Source organism: Diceros bicornis, chromosome 17, assembly GCF_020826845.1.
Source record: "Diceros bicornis minor isolate mBicDic1 chromosome 17, mDicBic1.mat.cur, whole genome shotgun sequence".
Classification (NCBI taxonomy): Eukaryota; Metazoa; Chordata; class Mammalia; order Perissodactyla; family Rhinocerotidae; genus Diceros; species Diceros bicornis.
Genome location: NC_080756.1, coordinates 22,210,308 through 22,233,885, shown reverse-complemented (window position 1 = coordinate 22,233,885; position 23,578 = coordinate 22,210,308). Strand labels below are relative to the sequence as shown.

Here is a 23,578-nt window from a genome sequence, read left to right as displayed (position 1 = left end):
TTAATGTCTTTAAAAAAATTTTTTAACTTTGCCTTGCCTATATTTTAAATGTTTCTCATTTTGTATTGTTAATTTAAAAAAGTATATCAACCACTATATCACAAATTTTAATACCTTTAGAACTGTATTTCAATATAACTGGTTTCCTTTGTAATCCTAGAAATATAATTATGCATTTAAAAATATTATTCTGGAGAGTGACATCAGCATCATGGTGGAGTGAGCTTTCCCGTGAACTCTTCCCCTGATAAGATACAACAAAAGGAACAGTCACAGACCAACAACGAAATCCCACACAGTGAAAAGCTAGATCAGAAAGATCAACACTGGCGCATATTTGAGAGTGGAACGTGCTGTGCCCCCGGAGGAAGTGGGGAGAGGTAAGGAGAACTCTCCCTCCCCATCAGATCAGCGATCCCAGTCCGCGAGGCTCCCAGAGAGGGGGGAGGGGCAGCCCTCTGTGGGGAAACCATAGCTCTTTGGGCTCTCTCAGCCAGTGGGAAACACCCACACAGAGGACTCAGAAGAGCCAGACGGCTACCATCAACATCTGAGCACCCCAGAGAGCGGATAACGAGGGGCAAACGAGAAGCCCCCCAGGCCAGGGACCCAGAGGGCAAAAGAGAGAGCCCCTCCCTCCCCGCAAACTGGACCCTGCAACTCAACCGACCAGACCAGACCAAGCGATCCACAGCAGATCAGACCAAACGATCCGACCCGAGGATCGCAGTGGAAAAACCGCGGCCGAGCGCAGGGGGCTTAGATTACACAGCCCTTTACCACCACACAATGGCGGCGGGTGGAAATTGCAACCAGAGATTTCCAGGATGAGGAAAAACAAAGCCAACACAGGAACCACAATGCAAAGATATATGAAATCACCAGTCCAGAAGGAAAATGACAAGCACCCAGAAACCAACCCTGAAAACACAGAAATCCATAATCTAAACGACAGAGATTTCAAAATAGCTATCATAAAAACACTCAACGAAATAAGAGACAACACAGACAAACAATTTAATGAGATTAGGAGTTTCTTCACAAAAGAGATTGAAATCATAAAGAAAAACCAATCAGTGCTGATGGAGATGAAGAACACAATGGAGGAGATAAAGGAGAATCTGGAATCTTTAAAGAACAGAGCTGACAATATGGAGGAAAGAATTAGCATTTTAGAGGATAGGAATACAGATATACTCCAGACGGAAGAGGAGAGAGAACTAAGGCTAAAAAGAAATGAAGAAAGTCTCCAAAAAATATCTGACTCTATTAGGAAATGTAACATGAGAATTATAGGTATTCCTGAGGGAGAAGAGAGGGAAAGAGGAACAGAGAGCCTATTCAAGGAAATAATAGCCGAGATTTCCCAAATCTGGGGAAGGAGCAGGAAATACAAGTAAGCGAAGTCAACAGGTCACCTAAATATATCAACAGGCAAGGGCCCTCTCCACGACACATAGTGGTAAGGCTAGCCAGAGTCAATGACAAAGAAACAATATTAAGGGCAGCTAGACAAAAACAAAAAATAACGTAAAAAGGAACTCCCATCAGGCTCTCAGCAGATTTCTCAACAGAAACTTTACAGGCTAGGAGAGACTGGAATGATATATTCAAAATACTGAAAGACAAAAACTTTCAGCCAAGAATACTCTATCCAGCAAAAATATCCTTCAAATATGATGGAGAAATAGTAACTCTCCCAGATAAACAAAAGCTAAGGGAGTTCATGGCCACGAGACCCCCACTACAAGAAATACTGAAGAAGGCCCTCAGGCCTGAAAAAAAGAAGAGAAAGGGAATACAAAGCTTGGAGCAAGGAGAAAAATAGGTAGACAAACTCATAAAAATAGTAGATCTTTACCAGAATAGGTTAGCAACCACTTAAACACTAAAATCAAAGCTCAAAGGAAAGAATTCACCATAAATAAATTTAACCTCATCACTGTAAACACACAGCCACAACACAAGATAGAATAAGGTATAACAAGAACGACTTAGAAGGGGAAGGGGAAAGTGATTGAATTGACTTAGTATAAGGAAATAGGAGGCCATCAGATAACGGAATATCTCATACACAAGACTTTTTACACAAACCTCAAGGTAACCACTAAACAAATAATCAAAACAAAACCACATATGATAAACAAACAGAAAACTAGAAGAGTCATAAGACAGAAAACCAAACTGAACTGGCAGTCCGAAACAAATGGGACAAGAAACAAAGGAAACGCAAAAGAACCAGAAAATAAGTGACAAAACAGCAACATTAAGCCCTCATATATCAATAATTACCCTAAATGTAAATGGATTGAACTCTCCAATCAAAAGGTACAGAGTGGCAGGATGGATTAAAAAACAAGACCCAACAATATGCTGCCTCCAGGAAACACATCTCAGCACTAAAGACAAGCACAGGCTCAGAGTGAAAGGATGGAAGACAATGCTCCAAGCTAGTGGCAAACAAAAGAAAGCAGGTGTTGCCATACTCATATCAGACAAAGTAGACTTCAAGATAAAACAGGTTAAGAAAGACAAAGAAGGGAAATATATAATGATAAAAGGGACACTCCACCAAGAAGACATATCACTTATAAATATATATGCACCCAACATAGGAGCACCAATGTACATAAAGCAACTATTAACAAACCTAAAAAGAGACATTAACAACAACACAATAATCGTAGGGGATCTTAATACCCCACTTACATCAATGGATAGATCATCCAGACAAAAAGTCAATAAAGAAATAGTAGACTTAAATGAAAAACTGGACGAGATGGACCTAGTAGACGTATACAGAGCACTCCTTTCAAAAACAGCTGACTACACATTCTTCTCAAGCGCGCATGGAACATTCTCAAGGATAGACCACATGTCGGGAAACAAAGCAAGCCTCAATAAATTTAAGAAGAGTGAAATCATAACAAGCATCTTTTCAGATCATAATGCTATGAAACTGGAAATGAACCATGAAAAAAAAACTGGGAAAGTGACAAAAATGTGGAGATTAAACAACATGCTACTGAACAACCAATGAATGCATCATTGATGAAATTAAAGGAGAAATCAAAAACTATCTGGTAACAAACGAAAATGAAAATATGCCATACCAAACCATATGGGATGCAGCAAAAGCAGTCCTGAGAGGGAAACTCATAGCGATACAAGCCTACCTTAACAAACAAGAAAAAACCCAAATAAGCAACCTTAAATTACACCTAACAGAACTAGAAAAAGAGGGCCGGCCCCATGGCTTAGCGGTTAAGTGTGCGTGCTCCACTGCTGGCGGCCCGGGTTCAGATCCCGGGCGCACATTGACGCACAGCTTCTCTGGCCATGCTGAGGCCGCGTCCCACATACAGCAACTAGAAGGATGTGCAGCCATGACATACAACTATCTACCGGGTCTTTGGGGGAAAAATAAATAAATTAAAAAAAAAAAAATGCTGGAGCACCAAAAGAGAGAATGTGTATAAGGTCCAATATGCTCAACCTATATTTGGGCCGGCCCCATGGCTTAGCAGTTAAGTGCGCGTGCTCCGCTGCCGGTGGCCCGGGTTCAGATCCCAGGTGCGCACCAACGCACCCCTTCTCCAGCCATGCTGAGGCCGTGTCCCACATACAGCAACTAGAAGGATGTGCAGCTCTGACATACAGCTACCTACTCAAGCTTTAAGGGAAAAAAATAAATAAATAAAATTAAAAACAAAAAAAAGAACTAGAAAAAGAACAACAAAGCCAAAAGTCAGCAGAAGGAGAGAAATAATAAAAATCAGAGCAGAAATAAATGAAATTGAGACCAAAAAAACAGTAGAAAGGATTAATGAAACAAAGAGTTGGTTCTTTGAGAAGATAAACAAAATTGACAAACCCTTAGCCAGGCTTACTAAGAAAAAAAGAGAAAAGGCTCAAGAAAATAAAATTAGAAATGAAAGAGGAGAAATTACAACGGACACCACAGAAATACAGAGGATTATAAGAGAATACTATGAGAAATTATATGCCAACAAATTGGACAATCTAGAAGAAATGGATAAATTCTTAGACTCATACAACCTCCCAAAACTGAACCAAGAAGAAATGGAGAATCTGAATAGACCAATCACAAGTAAAGAGATTGAAACAGTAATCAAAAACCTCCCAAAAAATAAAAGTCCAGGACCAAATGGCTTCTCTGGTGAATTTTACCAAACATTCAAAGAAGATTTAATACCTATCCTTCTCAAACTATTCCAAAAAATAGAGGAAGATGGAACACTTCCTAAATCATTCTACAAGGCCAACATCACCCTGATACCAAAGCCAGACAAAGACAATACAAAGAAAGAAAATTACAGGCCAATATCGCTGATGAACATACATGCAAAAATCCTCAACAAAATATTGGCAAACTGAATACAGCAATATATTAAAAAGATCATACACCATGATCAAGTGGGATTTATACCAGGGACGCAGGGATGGTTCAACATCTGCAAATCAATCAACGTGATACATCACATCAACAAAACAAAGAATAAAAACCACATGGTCATCTCAATAGACGCAGAGAAGGCATTTGACAAGATACAACATCCATTTATGATAAAAACTCTCAACAAAATGGGAATAGAAGGAAAGTACCTCAACATAATAAAGGCTATTTATGACAAACCCACAGCCAACATCATACTCAACGGGGAAAGACTGAAAGCCATTCCTCTGAGAACAGGATTGAGGCAGGGCTGCCCACTCTCACCACTCCTGTTCAACATAGTACTGGAGGTTTTGGCCAGAGCAATTAGGCAAGAAAAAGGAATAAAAGGAATCCAAATAGGTAACGAAGAAGTGAAACTCTCACTATTTGCAGATGACATGATTTTATATATAGAAAACCCTAAAGAATCCGTTGGAAAACTATTAGAAATAACCAACAACTACAGTAAAGTTGCAGGGTACAAAATCAATCTACAAAAAATCAGTTGCATTTCTGTATGCTAATAATGAACTAACAGAAAGAGAGCTCAAACAGAGAATACCATTTACAATTGCATCAAAAAGAATAAAATACCTAGGAATAAATCTTACCAAGGAGGTGAATGACCTATACAATGGGAACTACAAGACATTATTGAAAGAAATCGATGATGACATAAAGAAATGGAAAGATATCCCATGCATGTGGATTGGAAAAATAAACATAGTTAAAATGTCTATATTGGCCGGCCCCATGGCTTAGCGGTTAAGTGCGCACACTCCGCTGCTGGCGGCCCAGGTTCGGATCCTGGGCGCGCACCGAGGCACCGCTTCTCCGGCCATGCTGAGGCCGCGTCCCACATACAGCAACTAGAAGGCTGTGCAACTATGACATACAACTATCTACTGGGGCTTCGGGGGAAAAAATAATAATAATAATAATAATAATAATAAAATAAAATAAATGTATTAAAAAAAAAAAGGTCTATATTACCTAAAGCAATCTACAGATTCAATGCAATCCCAATCAGAATCCCAATAACATTCTTCACAGAAATAGAAAAAAGAATACTCAAATTTATATGGGGCAACAAAAGACCCCGAATAGCTAAAGCAATCCTAAGAAAAAAGAACAAAGCAGGAGGCATCACAATCCCTGGCTTCAAAACATACTACAAAGCAATAGTAATCAAAACAGCATGGTACTGGTACAAAAACAGACACACAGATCAATGGAACAGAACTGAAAGCCCAGAAATAAAACCACACATATACGGACAGCTAATTTTCGACAAAGGTGCTAAGAACATACAATGGAGAAAGGAAAATCTCTTCAATAAATGGTGTTGGGAAAACTGGACAGCCACATGCAAAAGAATGAAAGTGGACCATCTGCTATCGCCATTCACAAAAATTAACTCAAAATGGATCAAAGACCTGAAGGTGAGACCTGAAACTATAAAACTCATAGAAGAAAATATAGGCAACACACTATTCAACACTGGTCATAAAGGAATCTTTTCAGATGACATGCTTACCCAGACTAGGGACACTAAAGAAAAAAATAAACAACTGGGACTTTATCAGATTAAAGAGCTTCTATAAGACAAACGAAACCAGAATCAAGATGAACAGACAACCCACCAGCTGGGAGAGAATATTTGCAAAACATACATCTGACAAGGGGTTGATCTCCATAATATATAAAGAACTCACACAACTGAACAACAAAAAAACAAACAACCTGATCAAAAAATGGGCAGAGGAAATGAACAGACACTTCTCCAAAGATATACAGATGGCCAATAGGCACATGAAAGGATGTTCAGCATCACTAATCATCAGGGAAATGCAAATCAAAACAACACTAAGATATCACCTCACGCCCGTTAGAATGGCTATAATCACCAAGACAAAAAACAACACGTGTTGGAGAGGATGTGGAGAAACAGGAACCCTCATACACAGCTGGTGGGAATGCGAACTGGTGCAGCCTCTGTGGAAAACGGTATGGAGATTCCTCAAAGAATTAAAAATAGAGATGCCCTATGACCCAGCCATCCCACTACTGGGAATCTATCCAACGAACCTGAAATCAACAATCCAAAGAGGCTTATGCACCCCTATGTTCATTGCAGCATTATTCACCATAGCCAAGAAGCGGAAGCAACCTAAGTGTCCCTTGACTGGTGATTGGATTAAGAAAATGTGGTATATATATACAATGGAATACTACTCGGCCATAAAAAAAGACAAAATCGTCCCATTTGCAACAACATGGATGGGTCTGGAGAGTACTACGTTAAGTGAAATAAGCCAGAAAGAGAAAGACAAACACTGTATGATCTCACTCATATGCGGAATATAAACCAACACATGGACAGAGAAAACTGTATTGTGGTTACCAGGGGCAAGGGGGGTGCGGGGTGGGCACAAGGGGTGAAGGGAGTCATATATATGGTGATGGACAAACAAAAATGTACAACCCAAAATTTCACAATGTTAAAAACTATTAAAACATCAATAAAAACATATATATACATTATTCTGAGGGGCCGGACCGGTGGCATAGCAGTTAAGTGCGCACACTCCACTTCGGCAGCCTGGGGTTCACAGGTTCAAATCCTGAGCGCGCAATGATGCACCACTTGTCAGGCCGTGCCGTGATGGCGTCCATATAAAGTAGAGGAAGATGGGCACGGATGTTAGCCCAGGGCCAATCTTCCTCAGGGAAAAAAAAAAAGAGGAGGATTGGCATCAGATGTTAGCTCAGAGCTAATCTGCCTCACAAAAAAAAAAATATTATTCTGAGACAGGATCACCATGCAGCCACAGGGATCCATGGCACCAAAAAATTTAGAATTCCTATTTATAAAATTTATGGGTTTTTTTAAATTCTGTCACTAGTGTCTAAAGTATTATTACAAGAGATACAAAACAGTGTAAGACAGTTTCAGCCATCAGATATCATCCTGCTGATTGGCCAACTTGGAACCCCTGAGCACATCCAGAAACAGCTGGTTAATATCACAGGACCAAGTTTTCATTGTACATGTGATCAACCAGCAGTTTCAACGACAGCAATTCCCTTTTGTTATATATTTACATATAAAACACTTTAAGATAAGGCTTTGCCCAAAGGGTTCTGAGGTTAAAAATCATTTTTAAATCACTAATTCAGAATAACATGCATAAAGCAATTAAAGAAGTGTTAAATTGTGTGATGCCAAACTATTAGAAGTGGGAAAATATTTAACAACAAGTGCTAATGTTTACTGAATAGGTACTATGTGCCTGGTACTATGACGTGCACACTCTCTCTGTCTTTCTGTCTCTCTGTTGTCTCTTCCTCTCATTTAACTTTACTGTTCAAGGGTAAATACATTAAATTTTCATTTACTGTTTAGCTAATATGCCAATTTACAGTAAATTTCATTTTCATCCTGAAAAGCATTAAATGTAACCAATACTTACTTCTCAATCTTCAGATAGGCCATTGCTCTGTTAGCCGGAAGAAGGGCATTAGCGCCATCTGCTGCTATCCCTCGAGTATAGCATTCAATTGCTCTTTCATATTTCCCCTCTTTAAAAAATCCATTCCCCTGTCATTTTGGAGAGAAGTATGGAAAGAAATCAAAACATACATAAAAAAATTAGTTGAATTCAAATCTTAAGAACACTACAAGGATACGCATCAACATTATATCAGTAATTAAAGTATGTTTTAATTGTTAAATATCTAGTCTGTGATACATGTTTTAGAATTTGTTCGTTCCAGTTTTTTTTTTTTAATGGTGTTAGTCTCCATTCAGTACTAAGAAGAAAAAAAATGTATACTACTATATTACTTTGCAGCATTAACTATTATTCTACTAATTAAATATGATACAAAGCTTAAATTTGAAAACAGATCTTAATAAATATAGGCCCACATATTATACTAAGTCTTTAGTTATATTAGAAGCTGTACAAAAGAATTTAACTCAAATAATTTTTGTGAAAGAACAAAGCACTAGAATTGTACAGCTCGCTCTTCAGTAACATTAATATGCCTAAACACAGGATAAATTAAACTGTACTGGAATGGGTATACCAGATTTCATTGTAACATTTATTGCTAGTCAGAGTCAGACACATCACCATCAATAATCATTCCATAAGTGTTTATTAGGAATACTCTGTGGGTCCATGAAAGGCTTATAAGCATATTAAATTAAGTCTCAACTCAGGATTTCTGAAGGAATTTTGAGCAGATAGTCTAGTGTGGATTAATGAAAAAAATAAATTATAAACAAGAATGAACTGTAATTTATTTCTATGTTAATTTATAACTATCTATATGTCAATATACATTAAAACACTCAAAAGTAATTTGTTCCCTAAACTTAAATATGTTTTTTTAAAAATTAAGTATTAAGTCATTGATTACTCAAATTTTGAATTAGTAGGCTCCAGAGCTTTTAGTATATTTAATTCCCAATTCCTACTGAAGAAGAATTTTAATATAATATTAAAGAAGACAGAAACTTAACTGATATACAAGAAACTAAGAGTAAACTCGCAGCAAAACATGTATGTTGGACTCCCTCTGGATTACCCGATCTTTCTCTGAAATGGCCTGCTGCTTATTCTGCTGCTCTTCACTTGGTCTTCTCTCTCCTTCAGTTGACTTAATCATTCTATCAGCTTCCTTTGGACATGAGTTTTCTTTGGATGGCAAAGCCTAGGAGATAAAGCAGTCAGCTAAAATAAAATAAGTAATGCAAGATGCGTATGTATTTGACTTTAAAATACTAAATTACTCAAATATATTAGAATTTCTGCCACATTTCAAATTAATAATTGAAATAATATTTTTTACTCTAATTCAAAGTCTTTATACTTATTAAAGTAAAAAGCAAAAAGAAGTATAACAGGGGCCAGCCTGGTAGCATAGTGGTTATGTTCTCACACTCCGCTTCAGAGGCTCGGGTTTCACAGGTTAGGATCCCGGGTGCGGCTCTACACATGGCTCATCCAGCCATGCTGTGGTGGCGTTCCATATACAAAATAGAGGAAGATCGGCAAGGATGTTAGCCCAGGACCAATCTTCCTCAGCAAAAAGAGGAAGACTGGCAATGGATGTGAGTTCATGGACAATCTTCCTCACCAAAAAAAAAAAAAAAAAAAGTATAATAAATTTAATGTGCATCTTATTCCAATTAAAATAAGTAGTATCCACTAAAGGTAGTTGTTCATTTATTTATTCAACAAATATTTACTGAATTTCTACACAGGCCAGGCACCATTCTAGGAACTATTTTCAAAGATAAAACAGGTAATTAAGACCACATTACCAAATTTCTCAAATTTAATATTCATAGTCATTATCTGACCTAAGACAAAATATAAAAATATACAATACAGTTCACAATTATAATCAATAAGTAATGGCAATATTGAAAAGCAGATTTTCTCCAATCACTGTCACTTTTTTCTCAAAGTTTCAATGGATGGCAAAATAATTATAACTCTGATCCAACAGCAAAAATGAAAGGAATACATAACTGTTCAGTATTATATGACAGCAAATTTTACATCTAAGTAACAACTATTTTCTTACTGTTAAAACATTAGTACTGTTTTTTGCTAAGATATAAAGTTGGAGGGCCGGCCCCGTGGCTTGGCGGTTAGGTGCGCGCACTCTGCTGCTGGCGGCCTGGGTTCGGATCCCAGGCGCACACGTAAGCTATGGCTTCTCCGGCCATGCTGAGGCCGCGTCCCACATGTAGCAACTAGAAGGATGTGCAACCATGACATACAACTATCTACTGGGGCTTTGGGGGGAAAAATAAATAAATAAAATTATAAAAAATAAATAAATAAATAAAGTTGGAGCAACTTAAAAATTACAAAATCAAAGAAATAAACAAAAGTTTAGTGCAGAAATCAAAGCACAAGCCAAGAAAGAAAAATTAGTGGGATAAAGGAAAAACAAATCTGTCAATCGAGAGAAAGTAAAGCAGCAGTAGTTACGAAGATTTCAGACAACTTTTTAAGATGATGATTAATTAAGGCTCTTTTTAAATACCATTATATTACCTTTAGCTCGCAAATTTGTTGAGTAAAACTCTATAGTACGATGAATTAGAAATAGAAAAATGTCTATATCAAGTAATCTATAGTATAAAGTCTATGCAAAAAGCTTTACTTCATCAAATAAAGGTAATAAGTAATACACTTAATTTAAATAACTACAATTTACCTCATTAATTTTCCTGAGTTCATTTGTTGCTTCAAAATTATTGGGTTCCAGTTCTAATACTTTTTCATAATCTGAGTAAAAGAGAAGATAAAGAATTTTTGAAAAATACATGATATTAAAAAATCTGTATAAAACAATAATCGTTCATTACGTGTGACTAATAGGCAACTGTCCTATAGCAAAATTAAGAGGAACTAACGAATACTAACATAAGGCTATTCAACTTGCTCCATTCTCCCCCTGGATAGACAAAATCTTGACAGAACCCTGTGACAAACCACCTTCTTCCATTAGCCACAGGAAGGATACCTGCTATCATAAGTCGTCCATCATCAAGCCAAGCAGCAGCAGGATCCTATCAGAGATCAGCTTTATTCAGATTTTGTGATTTATACTACACAAAACTATTTCATGGAAAAATAAAAGGCTTAGAATTTATAAATAAATAGAAACACGTTCAGAGCTCTACATGCATTACCTCTAGCCTCACAATAGTCAACAAGATGTTTTAATCCTTATTTTACAGATGAGAAACTGAAAATCACAGAAGATACATAACCTTCCCTTGATCACAGAGCTAATACATAGTGGAATGAGAATTTGAACCAAATTCAGATGGATGGCAAATAACGCATTTTTCCCCAAGATATCAAGATACCTTTAAATTGCAAAAATGAGCTTTATACAGAAAGCTCTCTGAAGGTAATAATTGTGATTACCCAGTACTTTTTGTATAGCATCTGTTAACCTATTAAAGAATTTTTAGATACTGATGACCTGGAAACTATTAATACCTTTTTTGGCATCCTCTAATTTTTGTAAAGCAAATCGAGCAGCACCTCGTCTTGCATAAGCCTTTGTATAACTTCTATTCAAGGCAATTGCTAAATTACAATCAGACTCAGCAACAGCAAATCTGTAATTTAAAAAAATTAAAATAAAGTGAAGTTAATAAAAATCATTCATTGAACCAAAACTTCAAAATTTGTTTCTGAAATCTCTGAAAAGGGGACTTACTTCCCAAATAAAGGCATGTTTCCCACCTCCTTTTATTTAGTTAAGCCTAGTGAAAGCAATAATTCCTGACAGTGAGATGTAAATAGCATTCCCTTTAAAGCAAAGGACAAGAATGCCCACTATCATTGCTTTTTGTCAGTACTGTACTAGAGGTCCTGGCCAATGCAGTTCCACAAGAAAGAAATATAGCTAAAAAGACTGGAAAGAAAGGAACAAAACTCACATTCTCAGATGATATGATAGTCTACCTAGAAAACTTAAAACAATCTAGACATTGTTAGAAATAATGCAAGTTTAGCAAGGTGGTTTCTTTACCAGAGATCAGTAACAAAAAACAAGCAAATCTAGCAAAAGATGTATAAGACCCACATGCAAGACTGTCTTCAAATACATTAAAGAAAACTTAAGTGGAGATATTTTATATTCATCTACAATAAAGCACACAAACATAATATAATTCTCTCCAAAGTGAGCTATAAATCCAATGAAATTGTCAAAATCCCAACAGAATTTTTCAAGGAATTTGACAAGATGATTCTACAATGTATATTGATAAGCAAAAGTCCAAGAATACCCAAGACATTCCTGAAGAATAATAAAGAGACTATGTCCAACACCCAATATCAAGACTTATTATAATTATAATGCTATAGTAATCAAATATAGTGTGGGGAATGAGTATAGGGGTAGGCTACAGACCAAGGTAAAGAATAGAGAGATGAGAAAGAGATCCACACAAATTTGACATATGACAATGGTGGAATTGTAGATCCACAGGGAAAGAATGGGTATTCAATAAATAGGGCTACAACAACTGGGATATTCATATGGAAAGATATGAAACTGGAATGCTACCTTCAGTATATATAATCAGACTTAAATGTGAAAAGTAAAACATAAAAACTTTTGGAAGAAAACATAGAAGACTATATTATGACCTCAAGGAAGGAAACTATTTCTTTTAACAAGTCATATTTTTGCGCTAGCCTTTTAAAAAATCAATAAATTGAAATACATTAAAATTAAGAATTTCTGTTCATTAAGACTCCATAAGGAAAGAAGATAAGATATAAATTGGGAGAAGATAACTATTAAAAATAAACACTAAAGGATTAGTAGCCATAATAAACACCTCTTAAAAATCAATAGAAAAATAGTCTAACAGAAATATGGCCAAAAGACAAAACAGGCATTTCACAGAAAAAATATATAAGCAGTGAATTAACATAAAAGAAGATGCTCTACCTCATTAGAAATTGGGGAAATGCAAATTAAGACCACAAAGAATTACCATTTTACACCAGCTAGATGGAACACAATTAAGCCCTGTTCTGTTGGTAAAGACATAGAACAGGTATGTCTTACACACTGCTAATGGGAATGTAAACTTGTATAACTACCTTTGTAACAACTGGTCATCGCCATGTAAAGCTGAACATATGCACACCCTATGATCCAGCACCAAGAAAAATGTACAAAAACGTCCATAGTATCACTGTTTCAAATAAGGAAGGAAAGGAGGGTAGGAGGTAGGAAAAGAGGGGGAAAGGGAGAAGGAAAAGACAGAGAGAAAAGAAAGGAACCAACCAACAATCTAACAGAAGAATGGATACATAATGGTATATTCCTAGAAAGGAGTTATACGAAACAGTGAAAATGAGAGATCTACAGCTATATGCAAAATATGAAGGGATCTTACAAATATAATATTCAGAAAAATAAGCAAGCCACAGAAGACTACATTCAGTATGGTATACTTTTAAAGCTCAAAGTTATACAATGTATCATTTCAGGGTACATACATATATAACAAACTTTTTTAAAAATCACAAAAATAAATATATAATTCAAGAGAGTGGTTAACGGGGAGGCAGGCAAGGATCAGGATATGGAAAGAAATATCGAGGTGACTTCAAAAATAGTAATGTTCTAGTTCTTAAGTTGGGGGGTGGGTTTACATGAGTTTATTTAAATCTATAACTTACATATACTGTAGATATCAAATATTACAAAATGTAAATCTTCCCCTACTTTGTCAGGATATTAATATCATAAGTTTCAAAGACCTAGAAATAAGCTATTTAAATACTAAAAACTCAGACATCAATGTAATTTTATTTCCAAATAACTTAAAACAGTTAAAAATATCTTCCTTGACGGTATTTGTCTTTTTAACAATTCTTAGGTCAGTTCCCTGTTTATGCTTAGATCATAACACATTACGTTTTCCAACATTAAGTATGTCTTTAAAGGGTCAGCGTGACTTAAAACAAATGTTGGAACATATTTTAAGTTTACCCTAATGAAAGATCTCTAGGTTAAACAGTGGACAAATGGTTTTTCAAAATAATGGAGGGAAATTAATTTCTAAAAATTTTTACCCAGCTAAGTCTTTTTTTCTTTCGTGAATTAGATAAAGAACATCATTACTCAATTTTTAGAGGAGGAACACCTCCATAAAGTGAGCTAGAGAAGCACAGTTGGAGCATGTGAATTTTGTTTTGTTTTGTTTTTTTTAAAGATTTTATTTATTTATTTTCTTCCCCCCAAAGCCCCAGTAGATAGTTGTATGTCATAGCTGCACATCCTTCTAGTTGCTGTATGTGGGACACGGCCTCAGCATGGCCGGAGAAGCAGTGAGTCGGTGCGCGCCCGGGATCCAAACCCGGGCCGCCAGCAGCAGAGCGTGTGCACTTAACTGCCAAGCCACGGGGCCGGCCCGAGCATGTGAATTTTGAAATGGCTTAAATAAAATAACTCAATAAAAGGGAGCAAGCTCTAAGAATTTACAGTTGAAAAGAAATATAATACATTTTCAATCTTTCCCACACACTTTATCATGTAAGATTTTTTTAAAAATCAGTCTCCGTACACGCATACAATATTCACACACTCCATACAGTACACATAAATATCCACACAACAGAAACTCCTCACTTTTTCAACCTAAAGTATGCTGACGCTCTGTTTGTTGGCAAGACAGGATTATAGGGATCAGCATCCATGCCTTTGGTGTAGCATTCAATTGCTTCATCATATTTTCCTTGTTTGAAGTATTTATTGCCCTGAAAAAGCACGAGTCAGATATCAAGCACAGAATTCCAGAGCCAGTTTCTTTCAATATTACGCATCTCTTTCTAATTCATTAGGCATGTAATCAAGGCTACCAAGAAAGAAAAGAGAATTAAGCAAATGGTCTTTTTACAAGTGCTACAATTCACTATACAGTCATTATATGGGCAAAATCTGAGAGCCCTGGTAGAAAAATAAATAAAATAGCTAGCATTATATACTTTTTATTGACAATAATATCTCACAGAAATGTAACAAAAGAAAGGCATCGAGATGAAGTTTAATCTGAAATTAATTCCAGCTTTTTGAAAAGCAATATAGTTTTATAATAATAAAGCATCCCTTAGGGAGATGCTGAACTTTTTGGTTCCGAAAAGTAACCAAAGATCGCCTGTGATACGGAGAAGTGGGATACAATATTCACGCCAAGAATCAAACGTTGATTTTAAGTTATTTCAGTCTACTACTAAAAACTCTGGAACAACCCTCTGTAAGGTCCAAGTACTTTATACATAACAATTCATTTACAATTCACAACCACCCACTGAGGTGTAGTAATAATACTAATCTTATTTTACAGCTGAGAAAATTGAGGTACAGGCAATTTAAAGAACTTACCACAGGATCTGAACCCAGATCGTGTACTCCTAACCACTACACCACACTGCCTCCTGACAGGCATACAGCCAATAACAACTTAAAGTTTGAACACCTCCTAAACTATGTTGAAGAAATCTTGGGGTCCACATGATTTTCTACTTATCCTGCTTACCTGAAGGAAGCTAAAGCTAAACTAAAGAGTACCTTTTCTTTTAGAGCAAGAGCCTTTTGTGAATCTACATGAATCTCATCTTCTTCCGACTCTGATTCTTGAGACACAGAATCATGAGTACTTTCTTCTTTGTCAAGTTCATCAAGGATACTGTCCTGAAATAATAAGTAGAACAGTGCTCATAATTACATGACCATTAAGAAAAAAAAACGGTTCACTAAAAAAGAAAGGAACACTCAACAGAACTTAAAGTTGTTACAATCTAAGGACCTAAAGGCCCAAAAAAGCAACCCAAATAACCTCTCATTGTAAAGATTTTATACAGAGAAAAAGGTACCCCTGTTTAGAAAATCAAGATCCAAACCAATTAAAGAGCTTACTTTAGGAACTACGTCAATAGAGTCTACAAATCACCCCTAAATCAACAACTATTAGCAGTGAGGTATTATGTCTTGACATAAGAGAAGTTTGCAACTAACCCCAAACTAATGTAATTAGCAACCAATAGCAGAGAAAGGGTTTTTTCTAAAAACCTTTTTTCTTTCTTATTTTAACACACAAAAAAAAAGTGCTTATAGGGGCCGGCCCGGTGGCGCAAGCGGTTAAGTGCGCGCGCTCCGCTGCGGCGGCCCGCGGTTCGCTGGTTCGGATCCCGGGCGCGCACCGACGCACTGCTTGGTAAGCCATGCTGTGGCGGCGTCCCATATAAAGTAGAGGAAGATAGGCACCGATGTTAGCCCAGGGCCATCTTCCTCAGCAAAAAAAAAAAAAAGGAGGAGGATTGGCGGATGTTAGCTCAGGGCTGATCTCCTCACAAAAAAAAAAAAAAAAGTGCTTATAGAGCACAATTAACGCCTGATCCTCACAACACCTGAGGCAGATATAATTACCCATGTTTTTCACTTGAGGGAAGTGAAACACAGAAGTAAGTTAACTCACTCAAGGTCACTCAGCCAGTAATAGTAGCTGAATCAAGATCTGAACCCAGACAGCCTGGGTTCTTCTCCAGAGAGCTCTCAACTACTATGTTATACTGTCTCTCTGTGTATTCAAAATAAAGCTGCCTCTACCCAAGAAAATATATAATATGCTAGTCATGTAACTCCCAATCTCTTGTGACTCACACATTCCTTTCACAGCAAATAATCTCAAGGACTCCATCAAGATTCTTTAAAATCATATGCTTTTTATCATATACGATAAAAGAATGATTTTTAGTAAGATATTTTAAACCAGTAAGCATTAAGGAGTTCATTAAAGCTCATTTAAACAAAAACTTAATTTAGCTATGTGTTTTAGCATGAAAATTCTAGAAATACCACCAACCTACCAACATTAAAGCCAAGACTGTCCAACCCCGCTATGCTGACATGTGTAGAAAACTAACGGCAGCAGGACACTAAAGCAGCTGCTCAGATCTGAACTAGAATAGAATGGTGAATAAACATCTATATCTTGTATAGATACACTAAAATAACAATGTCAAGCAATACATTACAATCTTGATGGCAATAGCCACACAAAGCAGCAGTTCTATCAATATCTGTTCAATGTGTAAATGACTGTGCAGAAAGCACCTCTAAGAAATCATCTGAGATGATTCCTTCTTTTCATGAAAGGGCATTATAAGAAGATACCAACTTACAAAAGGAAAAGGCTATAAGGTGTAAAATCACAAAAAATGAAAGCAAACTATACAATGCTCTCCAGAAGGTACTATTTTTTTATTTTTATTTTTTTGTGAGGAGGACTAGCCCTGAGCTAACGTCCAATGCCAATCCTCCCCTTTTTTCTTGAGGAAGGGTGGCCCTGAGCTAACATCCGTGCCCATCTTCCTCTACCTTATAGGGGATGCTGCCACAGCATGGCTTACCAAGCAGCACATCAGTACGTGTCTGGGATCCAGACCTGCGAACCCCGGGCTGCCAAAGCAGAGTGCACGCACTCAACCACTTGCGCCACTGGACCGGCCCCAAGGTACCATTTCTGACGACAATAAATTCAAGACTCAAAATCATACGTTTTTACATTGAGACAATACTGAAGCAGATGGCAAACTATTTTAATAACGGTGCCAGCTCTCTCTAGAGTCAATTAGCCTTAGTTTCATTAAGAATAATACAACTAATTTGGAAAATTGTTTGGCAATATCTTCTAAAGCCAAATGTACATATAAACTAGGACTCACAAATCCCCTTTCAGGTGCTCATAACCATCAAAAGACATGTACAAAAAATGTTCATAGCAGGTTTATTCATAATAGCCCAAAACTGGAAACAACCCAAATGTATGTCAATAGGAGAATGGACCAAAAATGGTGATATATTCACACAATGGAATTCTGATGAGCAATGAAAAAGAACAAACAACTGCTACTGACAATATGGATCCCAGCCAATGCTAGCAAAAGCAGCCAACACTAAAGACTGTGTACTGTAGTATGACACGTTAAGGCAAAATTCCAAAACTAATCTACAAGATCAGAGCTCACAACAGTAGCTACCTCTGAGAGGTTATCAACTGAAAAGGGAGGCTTCTGGGATGTTGGAAATGTTCTGTATCTTGATCTGGATGGTGGTTTTTCAAGTATACACGAGTAAAAATTCAGGAAGCTGTACACCTAAGATTTTTGGACTTTACTGTCTGTATGTTATACCTCAATAAACATGTTAAACAGAGAAGTGCAAAGAAAATAATAAACATAAAAATCAGAATAGTGGTTACTTCTACAGGTAGAAGGGAGAAAAGAAGATGGGAGAGAGAAGGAGCACATTGGTAGCTTCAATGGAATTGGAAAAATTCTCTTGAAGTCAGATGGTGGTTTCCTGTATTCATTTTATTATTATGCTTTAGAAAATACACTTCCACATATTCTTTTTTATGAATCAAATATTACATAATAAGCACTTTAAAAAAGACTAAAATGGGATATCTATTCCCAATCAACCTAACCAAATCAACTGTTAAGGTGGGCCAGAGTCTAGAATAAGGCTGGCCAACAGGTTCCCTTTCACAGGCTGACTTGATCATGGCTGCTTAGAGCACTGGGTAGCAGGTTCTGAGGCAGAATACTGGTGGTAATTAACTCTCCAGCTATGCCGTGTGCCACATGTGGGAGACGGGAGGCACACACCACACATTTGCTATCGCTGGTCTAGAAGAGTCAATCTACTTTCCTGGGATCAAGATGGGCCTACCTTTATTGTCGCACAACCCCAGGTCTAAGACTAGACACAAGGGCACTCTCTTTTAGCAGTATTCAACAGGTCCTTTAGTCTATAAAAAAAAGTATTGGCAGAGTCATTCTCTTCTGGGAGTATTACTATCTTAGAATTCTGGCTATTTAGGCGTTAGACATGGTGGGGAGGAAGACGGTAGTTACAACTATAAATGGGTAGCACAAGAGAGATCTTTGTGGTGATGCAGTATTCCTGTTATCTTAATTGTAATGGTGGCTACCCAAATCTATACGTGTAATAAAATGACAGAGAACACACATTGCACCAATGTTAATTTCCTGGTTTTGATACTGTACTATAGTTAAGTAAGATGTAACCATTGGGGGAAACCGGGAGAAGAGTACAACGGACCTCTATGTACTATTTTTTGCAAAAAGAGAAAAAAGAAAGAAAGAAAAAAATAGAGAAAAAGAAAAGAATCCTAGCTGTTTTAGCCACTATTCACTGAAAGATGACTGCAGAAGAGAAAATAATCTAGTTAAGTGAAGACCTATAAAATTAAATTTTTATTTCACATAAAATAGTCTATAAGAGAAAGACAGAGGTCATAAGAACTACATTATTTTTCATTTAATCCACAACTCAGCTAACTCCAAGAAAATTCTACTCAAATACTAAGAAGCACACAACTAGATTAACTTACCACATCAAGTTTTGCCCATGCCTCATAATCATAAGATTTTATCCTGTTTTTTGTGTTTTCGTCTTTGGTTTTTTTACAAGACTCTTTAGCTTTGCCTTTCTTCTTTTTCCTAAAATTCCCATTTCGAATAGGAGGTAAATTCTAGGGAGGGAAAAAAAACAAAGTTTTGAGCACTGCTCTGTACTCTTTTTGTATAACTAGTGATGTTTTAAATTCTCACTAAATTATATTTTCCAGTAAGAAGTAATTATTAAAATTTTGAAGTGCTTAAGATACCAATTTACCATCTTCACTTATAATGATTATTCACGCTTGAAAAGTTTAACTCATCTTTTGATGAACACTGAACATTGCTCAATCACAAGTATTACCTAGAAATTTTAATTATACATTTAATTTGCAATCCTAAATCCAAACTTCAAAAACTTCCTTATCTTCAGCCTTAGTACAATGAATTAGCAGTAATACAACAGCAAACTGAACTGCCTCCACAGCATTACATACAGTATGAAAAAGCTATCCACATTTAAATGCGCTATCTTAAGAAAAACTTTTGGTTGAACCTAGGTACTACCTATATTTTTATGGCAACACTGTACCTTAAGATATCATTAAATATATAATTATATATGATATATAATAAATGTATACATCTACATATTTTATGATGCTATTCATTTACCTTTCAGAATTATCACATGGTCTTCCTTTCAGTAACTTTTCACTAAGCCTTAAAATGTCTTAACATAGTTAATACAATTATTACAAAGACTTTAAAAAGCAGATGTTTTTAAAATGTTGGCAGGAAGCAAATCACTTCAATTCAGTATTTTCACAAAATGTTTTAAAAAGTTGTGCTTTATTTTAAAATAAATAGTTTTGCTGCATGTTAAAGTAGGAATTTAAGAAATTTACCTCTTCAGGAACACCATTCTGTCTTCTTAGTTCCATATCCTTTTGTTTAATATCTTTTTCCCAGTTTTCTAAATCCCTCATAAAGTCCTGTAATTCTTCTGCATTTTGTTTCACTTGTAGTTGTAATTCAATTGCTTTATTTGTTGAAGTCATTATGGCCTGGAGAGTATTGACCAACCAACCTCTGATAAGAATTAAATAGAATTAGTTGGTTTATATTTTGAAACCTAGCTAACTAATGATTTCTTTACCACTTCATAAATGGCCAAGTTACGTGGACAGAAGAGAGCCTAAAGTGATGCTGAAGAAAGAAAATTTCTGTATATTATTTTTTAAATAAATCGTTTACTCAATAAACCAATGAAAAATAGACAAGTTTGGGCAACCCTGCAATGCAACATGAATGAAAGGCAATGGGGGGAATCACTGAAATGAGCAAGCAGCCCATGGTAGCATATTGGCTACTCATCTCTCGAGTTCATAAGCATATCCTAATTACCTCCTTCACTTCTTTTCCTCTCAACATTTATTGAACTTCTGCTGCCTGATAGGCCATGTGTCAAGATTAAGGTACGCAAAAACAAGTAAGACAAGGTCCTTGTCTAGTGGAGAAGAAAACAAAATAATCTAAGCACTGAGTAACAAAATATTACGCAAGACAGGGTTTCTCAACCTTGGGACTATTGATACTTGGGGCCAGGTAATTCTTTGTTGTAGGGGGGCTGTCCCAAGCATTGTAGTATGGTTGGCAACATCCCCGGCCTCTACCAACTAGGTACCAGTATTACAACCTCCCCTCCAGACTGTGACAATCAAAAGTGTCTCCAAACATTGCCAAATGCCCCCTGGGAGGAATAATAACCCCTGGCTGAGAACCACTGTGCTAGAAGTACATATAGATGCTATGGATAGGTGCTATGGGCTGACCACAAAGGACAGGCATAAATCAGATGGCAGGGTGCTGGGTTCACAGGAAGAGTCCCCAGAAGCGGTGAAAGGTGAGCCTAGTTTCAAAAGGGGCCAGCCAAGTGACTAACATGGAGGAGTGGGCAGGCAGAGCGAGGGGACTAGGAGGGAGACTAACAGAAGAGAAGGCTAAAGAGGTGGATACGGGACAGATCTTGAAACACCAGGCCATGAGGACCTATATTTTGAAAGCTAAGTGAAAGTATTAAGGTGGTAAAATAAAAGAGACTTGATGACTGGTTCGATTGAGGAGTTGGGGAGCAGAAAAGGACTCAAACAGTGTCTTAGATCTCTGGCTTGAGAGTCTGGTAAGATTAGTGGTGCTACGAACCACAACTTAAAAAGGAAAAGAGGTTTCAGGATTGGAGGACAAATGGAAACACAGATTATTTCAGTTTGGAATACGGCGAATTTGAGTGCTTATGGGACATCAGGAGGAGATATCCAGTTACAGAGGGCTAGAGATATAAACTTGGGTGTCACTGGCATAAACAAGCAAGCTACAATCATGGGATTTGGACATGTTTCATCACTATGACTATGGTGGGGGGCGGATGGGGGAGCACTAATATTTAGGGAACAAACCGAGGAAGAGATGCCAACATAGGAAAACCTAGGCAGTAGCATCTAGAGAGCTGGGAGGAAAACTTGGAGAGTACACTCAAGAGAGAGAATTTTCAAGAAAGAGTTCAAGAAAATGGGGGAGGTTAGCAGTGCCAAATGCCACAGAGGTCACACAGGGGAAAGAAAGTGCATTATATTTAGTCACATCAAGATTATTGAGATTTTTAATGGGATTTAAAAAAAAGGATGGAAATAAAATAAGCTGAAGAAGATTATACGGAGATTAGCAAAATTTCGTTTTGAATAACATAAAATTGTTCATGAGTACAGTCTGGTGGAGAGGGGCGTAGAGAGACAAGGTAAAAGAAGATAGAGGAAAGAGGATGAGCGATGGGGAAAGGTCTCCAGAAAGGTGGGAGGGGGTTCAAAGCTCAAGGGGTACGGGGAGAGGGAAGCGAGGTGGGGGAGAGAGAGAGACAGAGAGAGAGAGAGGAAGGAGGAGAAAAGGGATTCGTTTAGGAAGTGGAAGAGATGGCTGCAAATGCAGATAGGTCTTCTGACCCCTAGCCTAGCCTCAGAAACTAAACAAAGTTCAAGCTTCTTTCGGGCAGTGCCCATGTCTGATCACATATGTATATCTTATTACAAAGCAAACCTAGTACAGTGCTTTGCTGGAGACTCAAAAATATGAATAAAAGCGCAGCAAACCACTGAGATGCTGTAGGGGGTCGAAACCTTCTCCATGTCACTCATCACCTCCGCTGCTCCCGGAGGTCCAGTGGCTCCCACGGAACCTGCGACAGGGCTGGGGCCCGAGCAGCAACCAGAAACTTCCAGAGTATGAGGGTACCACCTCCATCCCCAATACCCGGGCGAACACTGCACACCCACGCCGAAAGGGGGCGCGCCCCACCGCGGTCTCCTCCGAAGGTGATCTGGGTCCCGACCACCGCAGTCGCCCACTGCCCCGGCATCCGGGGAGCGGTGACCGTAAGCCAGGTGGAACGTCCAGGCCCGGCCGCGCGGGGCGAGCCCCTCGCGGAACGCCGCTACCCCGGCCACCGCCGCGCCGCCCCCACGCGGCGCCCCCGGCTTCTCCGCCTCACCCGGGACCCGCGGCCGCGCCCCCTCCCCCCCCCAGGAGACCCCAGAAGCTTCCTTGGCTGCTGCAGCCGGCGATAACGGCAACGGCCGCTCACCTCAGCGTGCCGTTACCGCCCCCACCGCCGCCGCCGCCGCCGCCTCGACAGATCCGCGACGACTCACGCCGGCCCCGCCCTCCCGGGCTTTCCCACAAGTCCCCGCGTGCCCTCGCCCCGCCCTCTGGAGCCCGGGCTGGAGCGTGCGCAGAAGGTTAGAAACAACGCACTTTCCTTGTCTGGGCGGAATCAGAGTAGGGAGTTGACAGAAAGGCGAAATTTGATGCCTTGTCTGTTCACAGTATGACTAAACTTCACAGTAGGTGACCCCAAAACCGCAGGGTCATCCTGACTTGTTCTGATTCCCCAAATAGTAACGCCTTGAATGTTTCCTTGGAATCCTCTCAATTTTGACCCTATTATTTGCCTTGCTGGTGTCCAACTGTACATGACGACCTTTATGAGTATGATAATCTTGTGAGACAGTTATTGTGTCTCTATCCTGAACAGACTGTGTAAACTGGTAATCTGGCCATGTTGCAGGTTTTC

The 23,578-nt window shown here is 38.0% G+C and overlaps 1 protein-coding gene across 3 annotated transcripts in view; it reads right to left on the bottom strand.

The window, feature by feature from the left end:
- The window catches only part of RPAP3 (RNA polymerase II associated protein 3), a 36,357-nt gene extending 13,182 nt beyond the window's left edge, over positions 1–23,175 (bottom strand). Inside the window, exons 1-10 of one of the 3 annotated variants that reach the window (XM_058558426.1) lie at positions 22,599–22,895; positions 20,860–20,962; positions 20,361–20,519; positions 19,446–19,586; positions 15,596–15,718; positions 14,657–14,784; positions 11,497–11,618; positions 10,703–10,773; positions 9,056–9,181; positions 7,933–8,060 (exon numbers count right to left, since the gene is read on the bottom strand). In XM_058558426.1, the coding sequence (XP_058414409.1) occupies positions 7,933–8,060; positions 9,056–9,181; positions 10,703–10,773; positions 11,497–11,618; positions 14,657–14,784; positions 15,596–15,718; positions 19,446–19,586; positions 20,361–20,519; positions 20,860–20,886 (1,025 nt within the window). In that variant the 5' untranslated portion in view covers positions 20,887–20,962; positions 22,599–22,895. Of the gene's footprint in view, positions 1–7,932; positions 8,061–9,055; positions 9,182–10,702; positions 10,774–11,496; positions 11,619–14,656; positions 14,785–15,595; positions 15,719–19,445; positions 19,587–20,360; positions 20,520–20,859; positions 20,963–22,598; positions 22,896–23,089 lie in introns of those variants that run through there. The other 2 variants (XM_058558427.1, XM_058558424.1) reach the window with 2 other exon arrangements.
- Between the last annotated feature and the right edge of the window lie 403 nt (positions 23,176–23,578).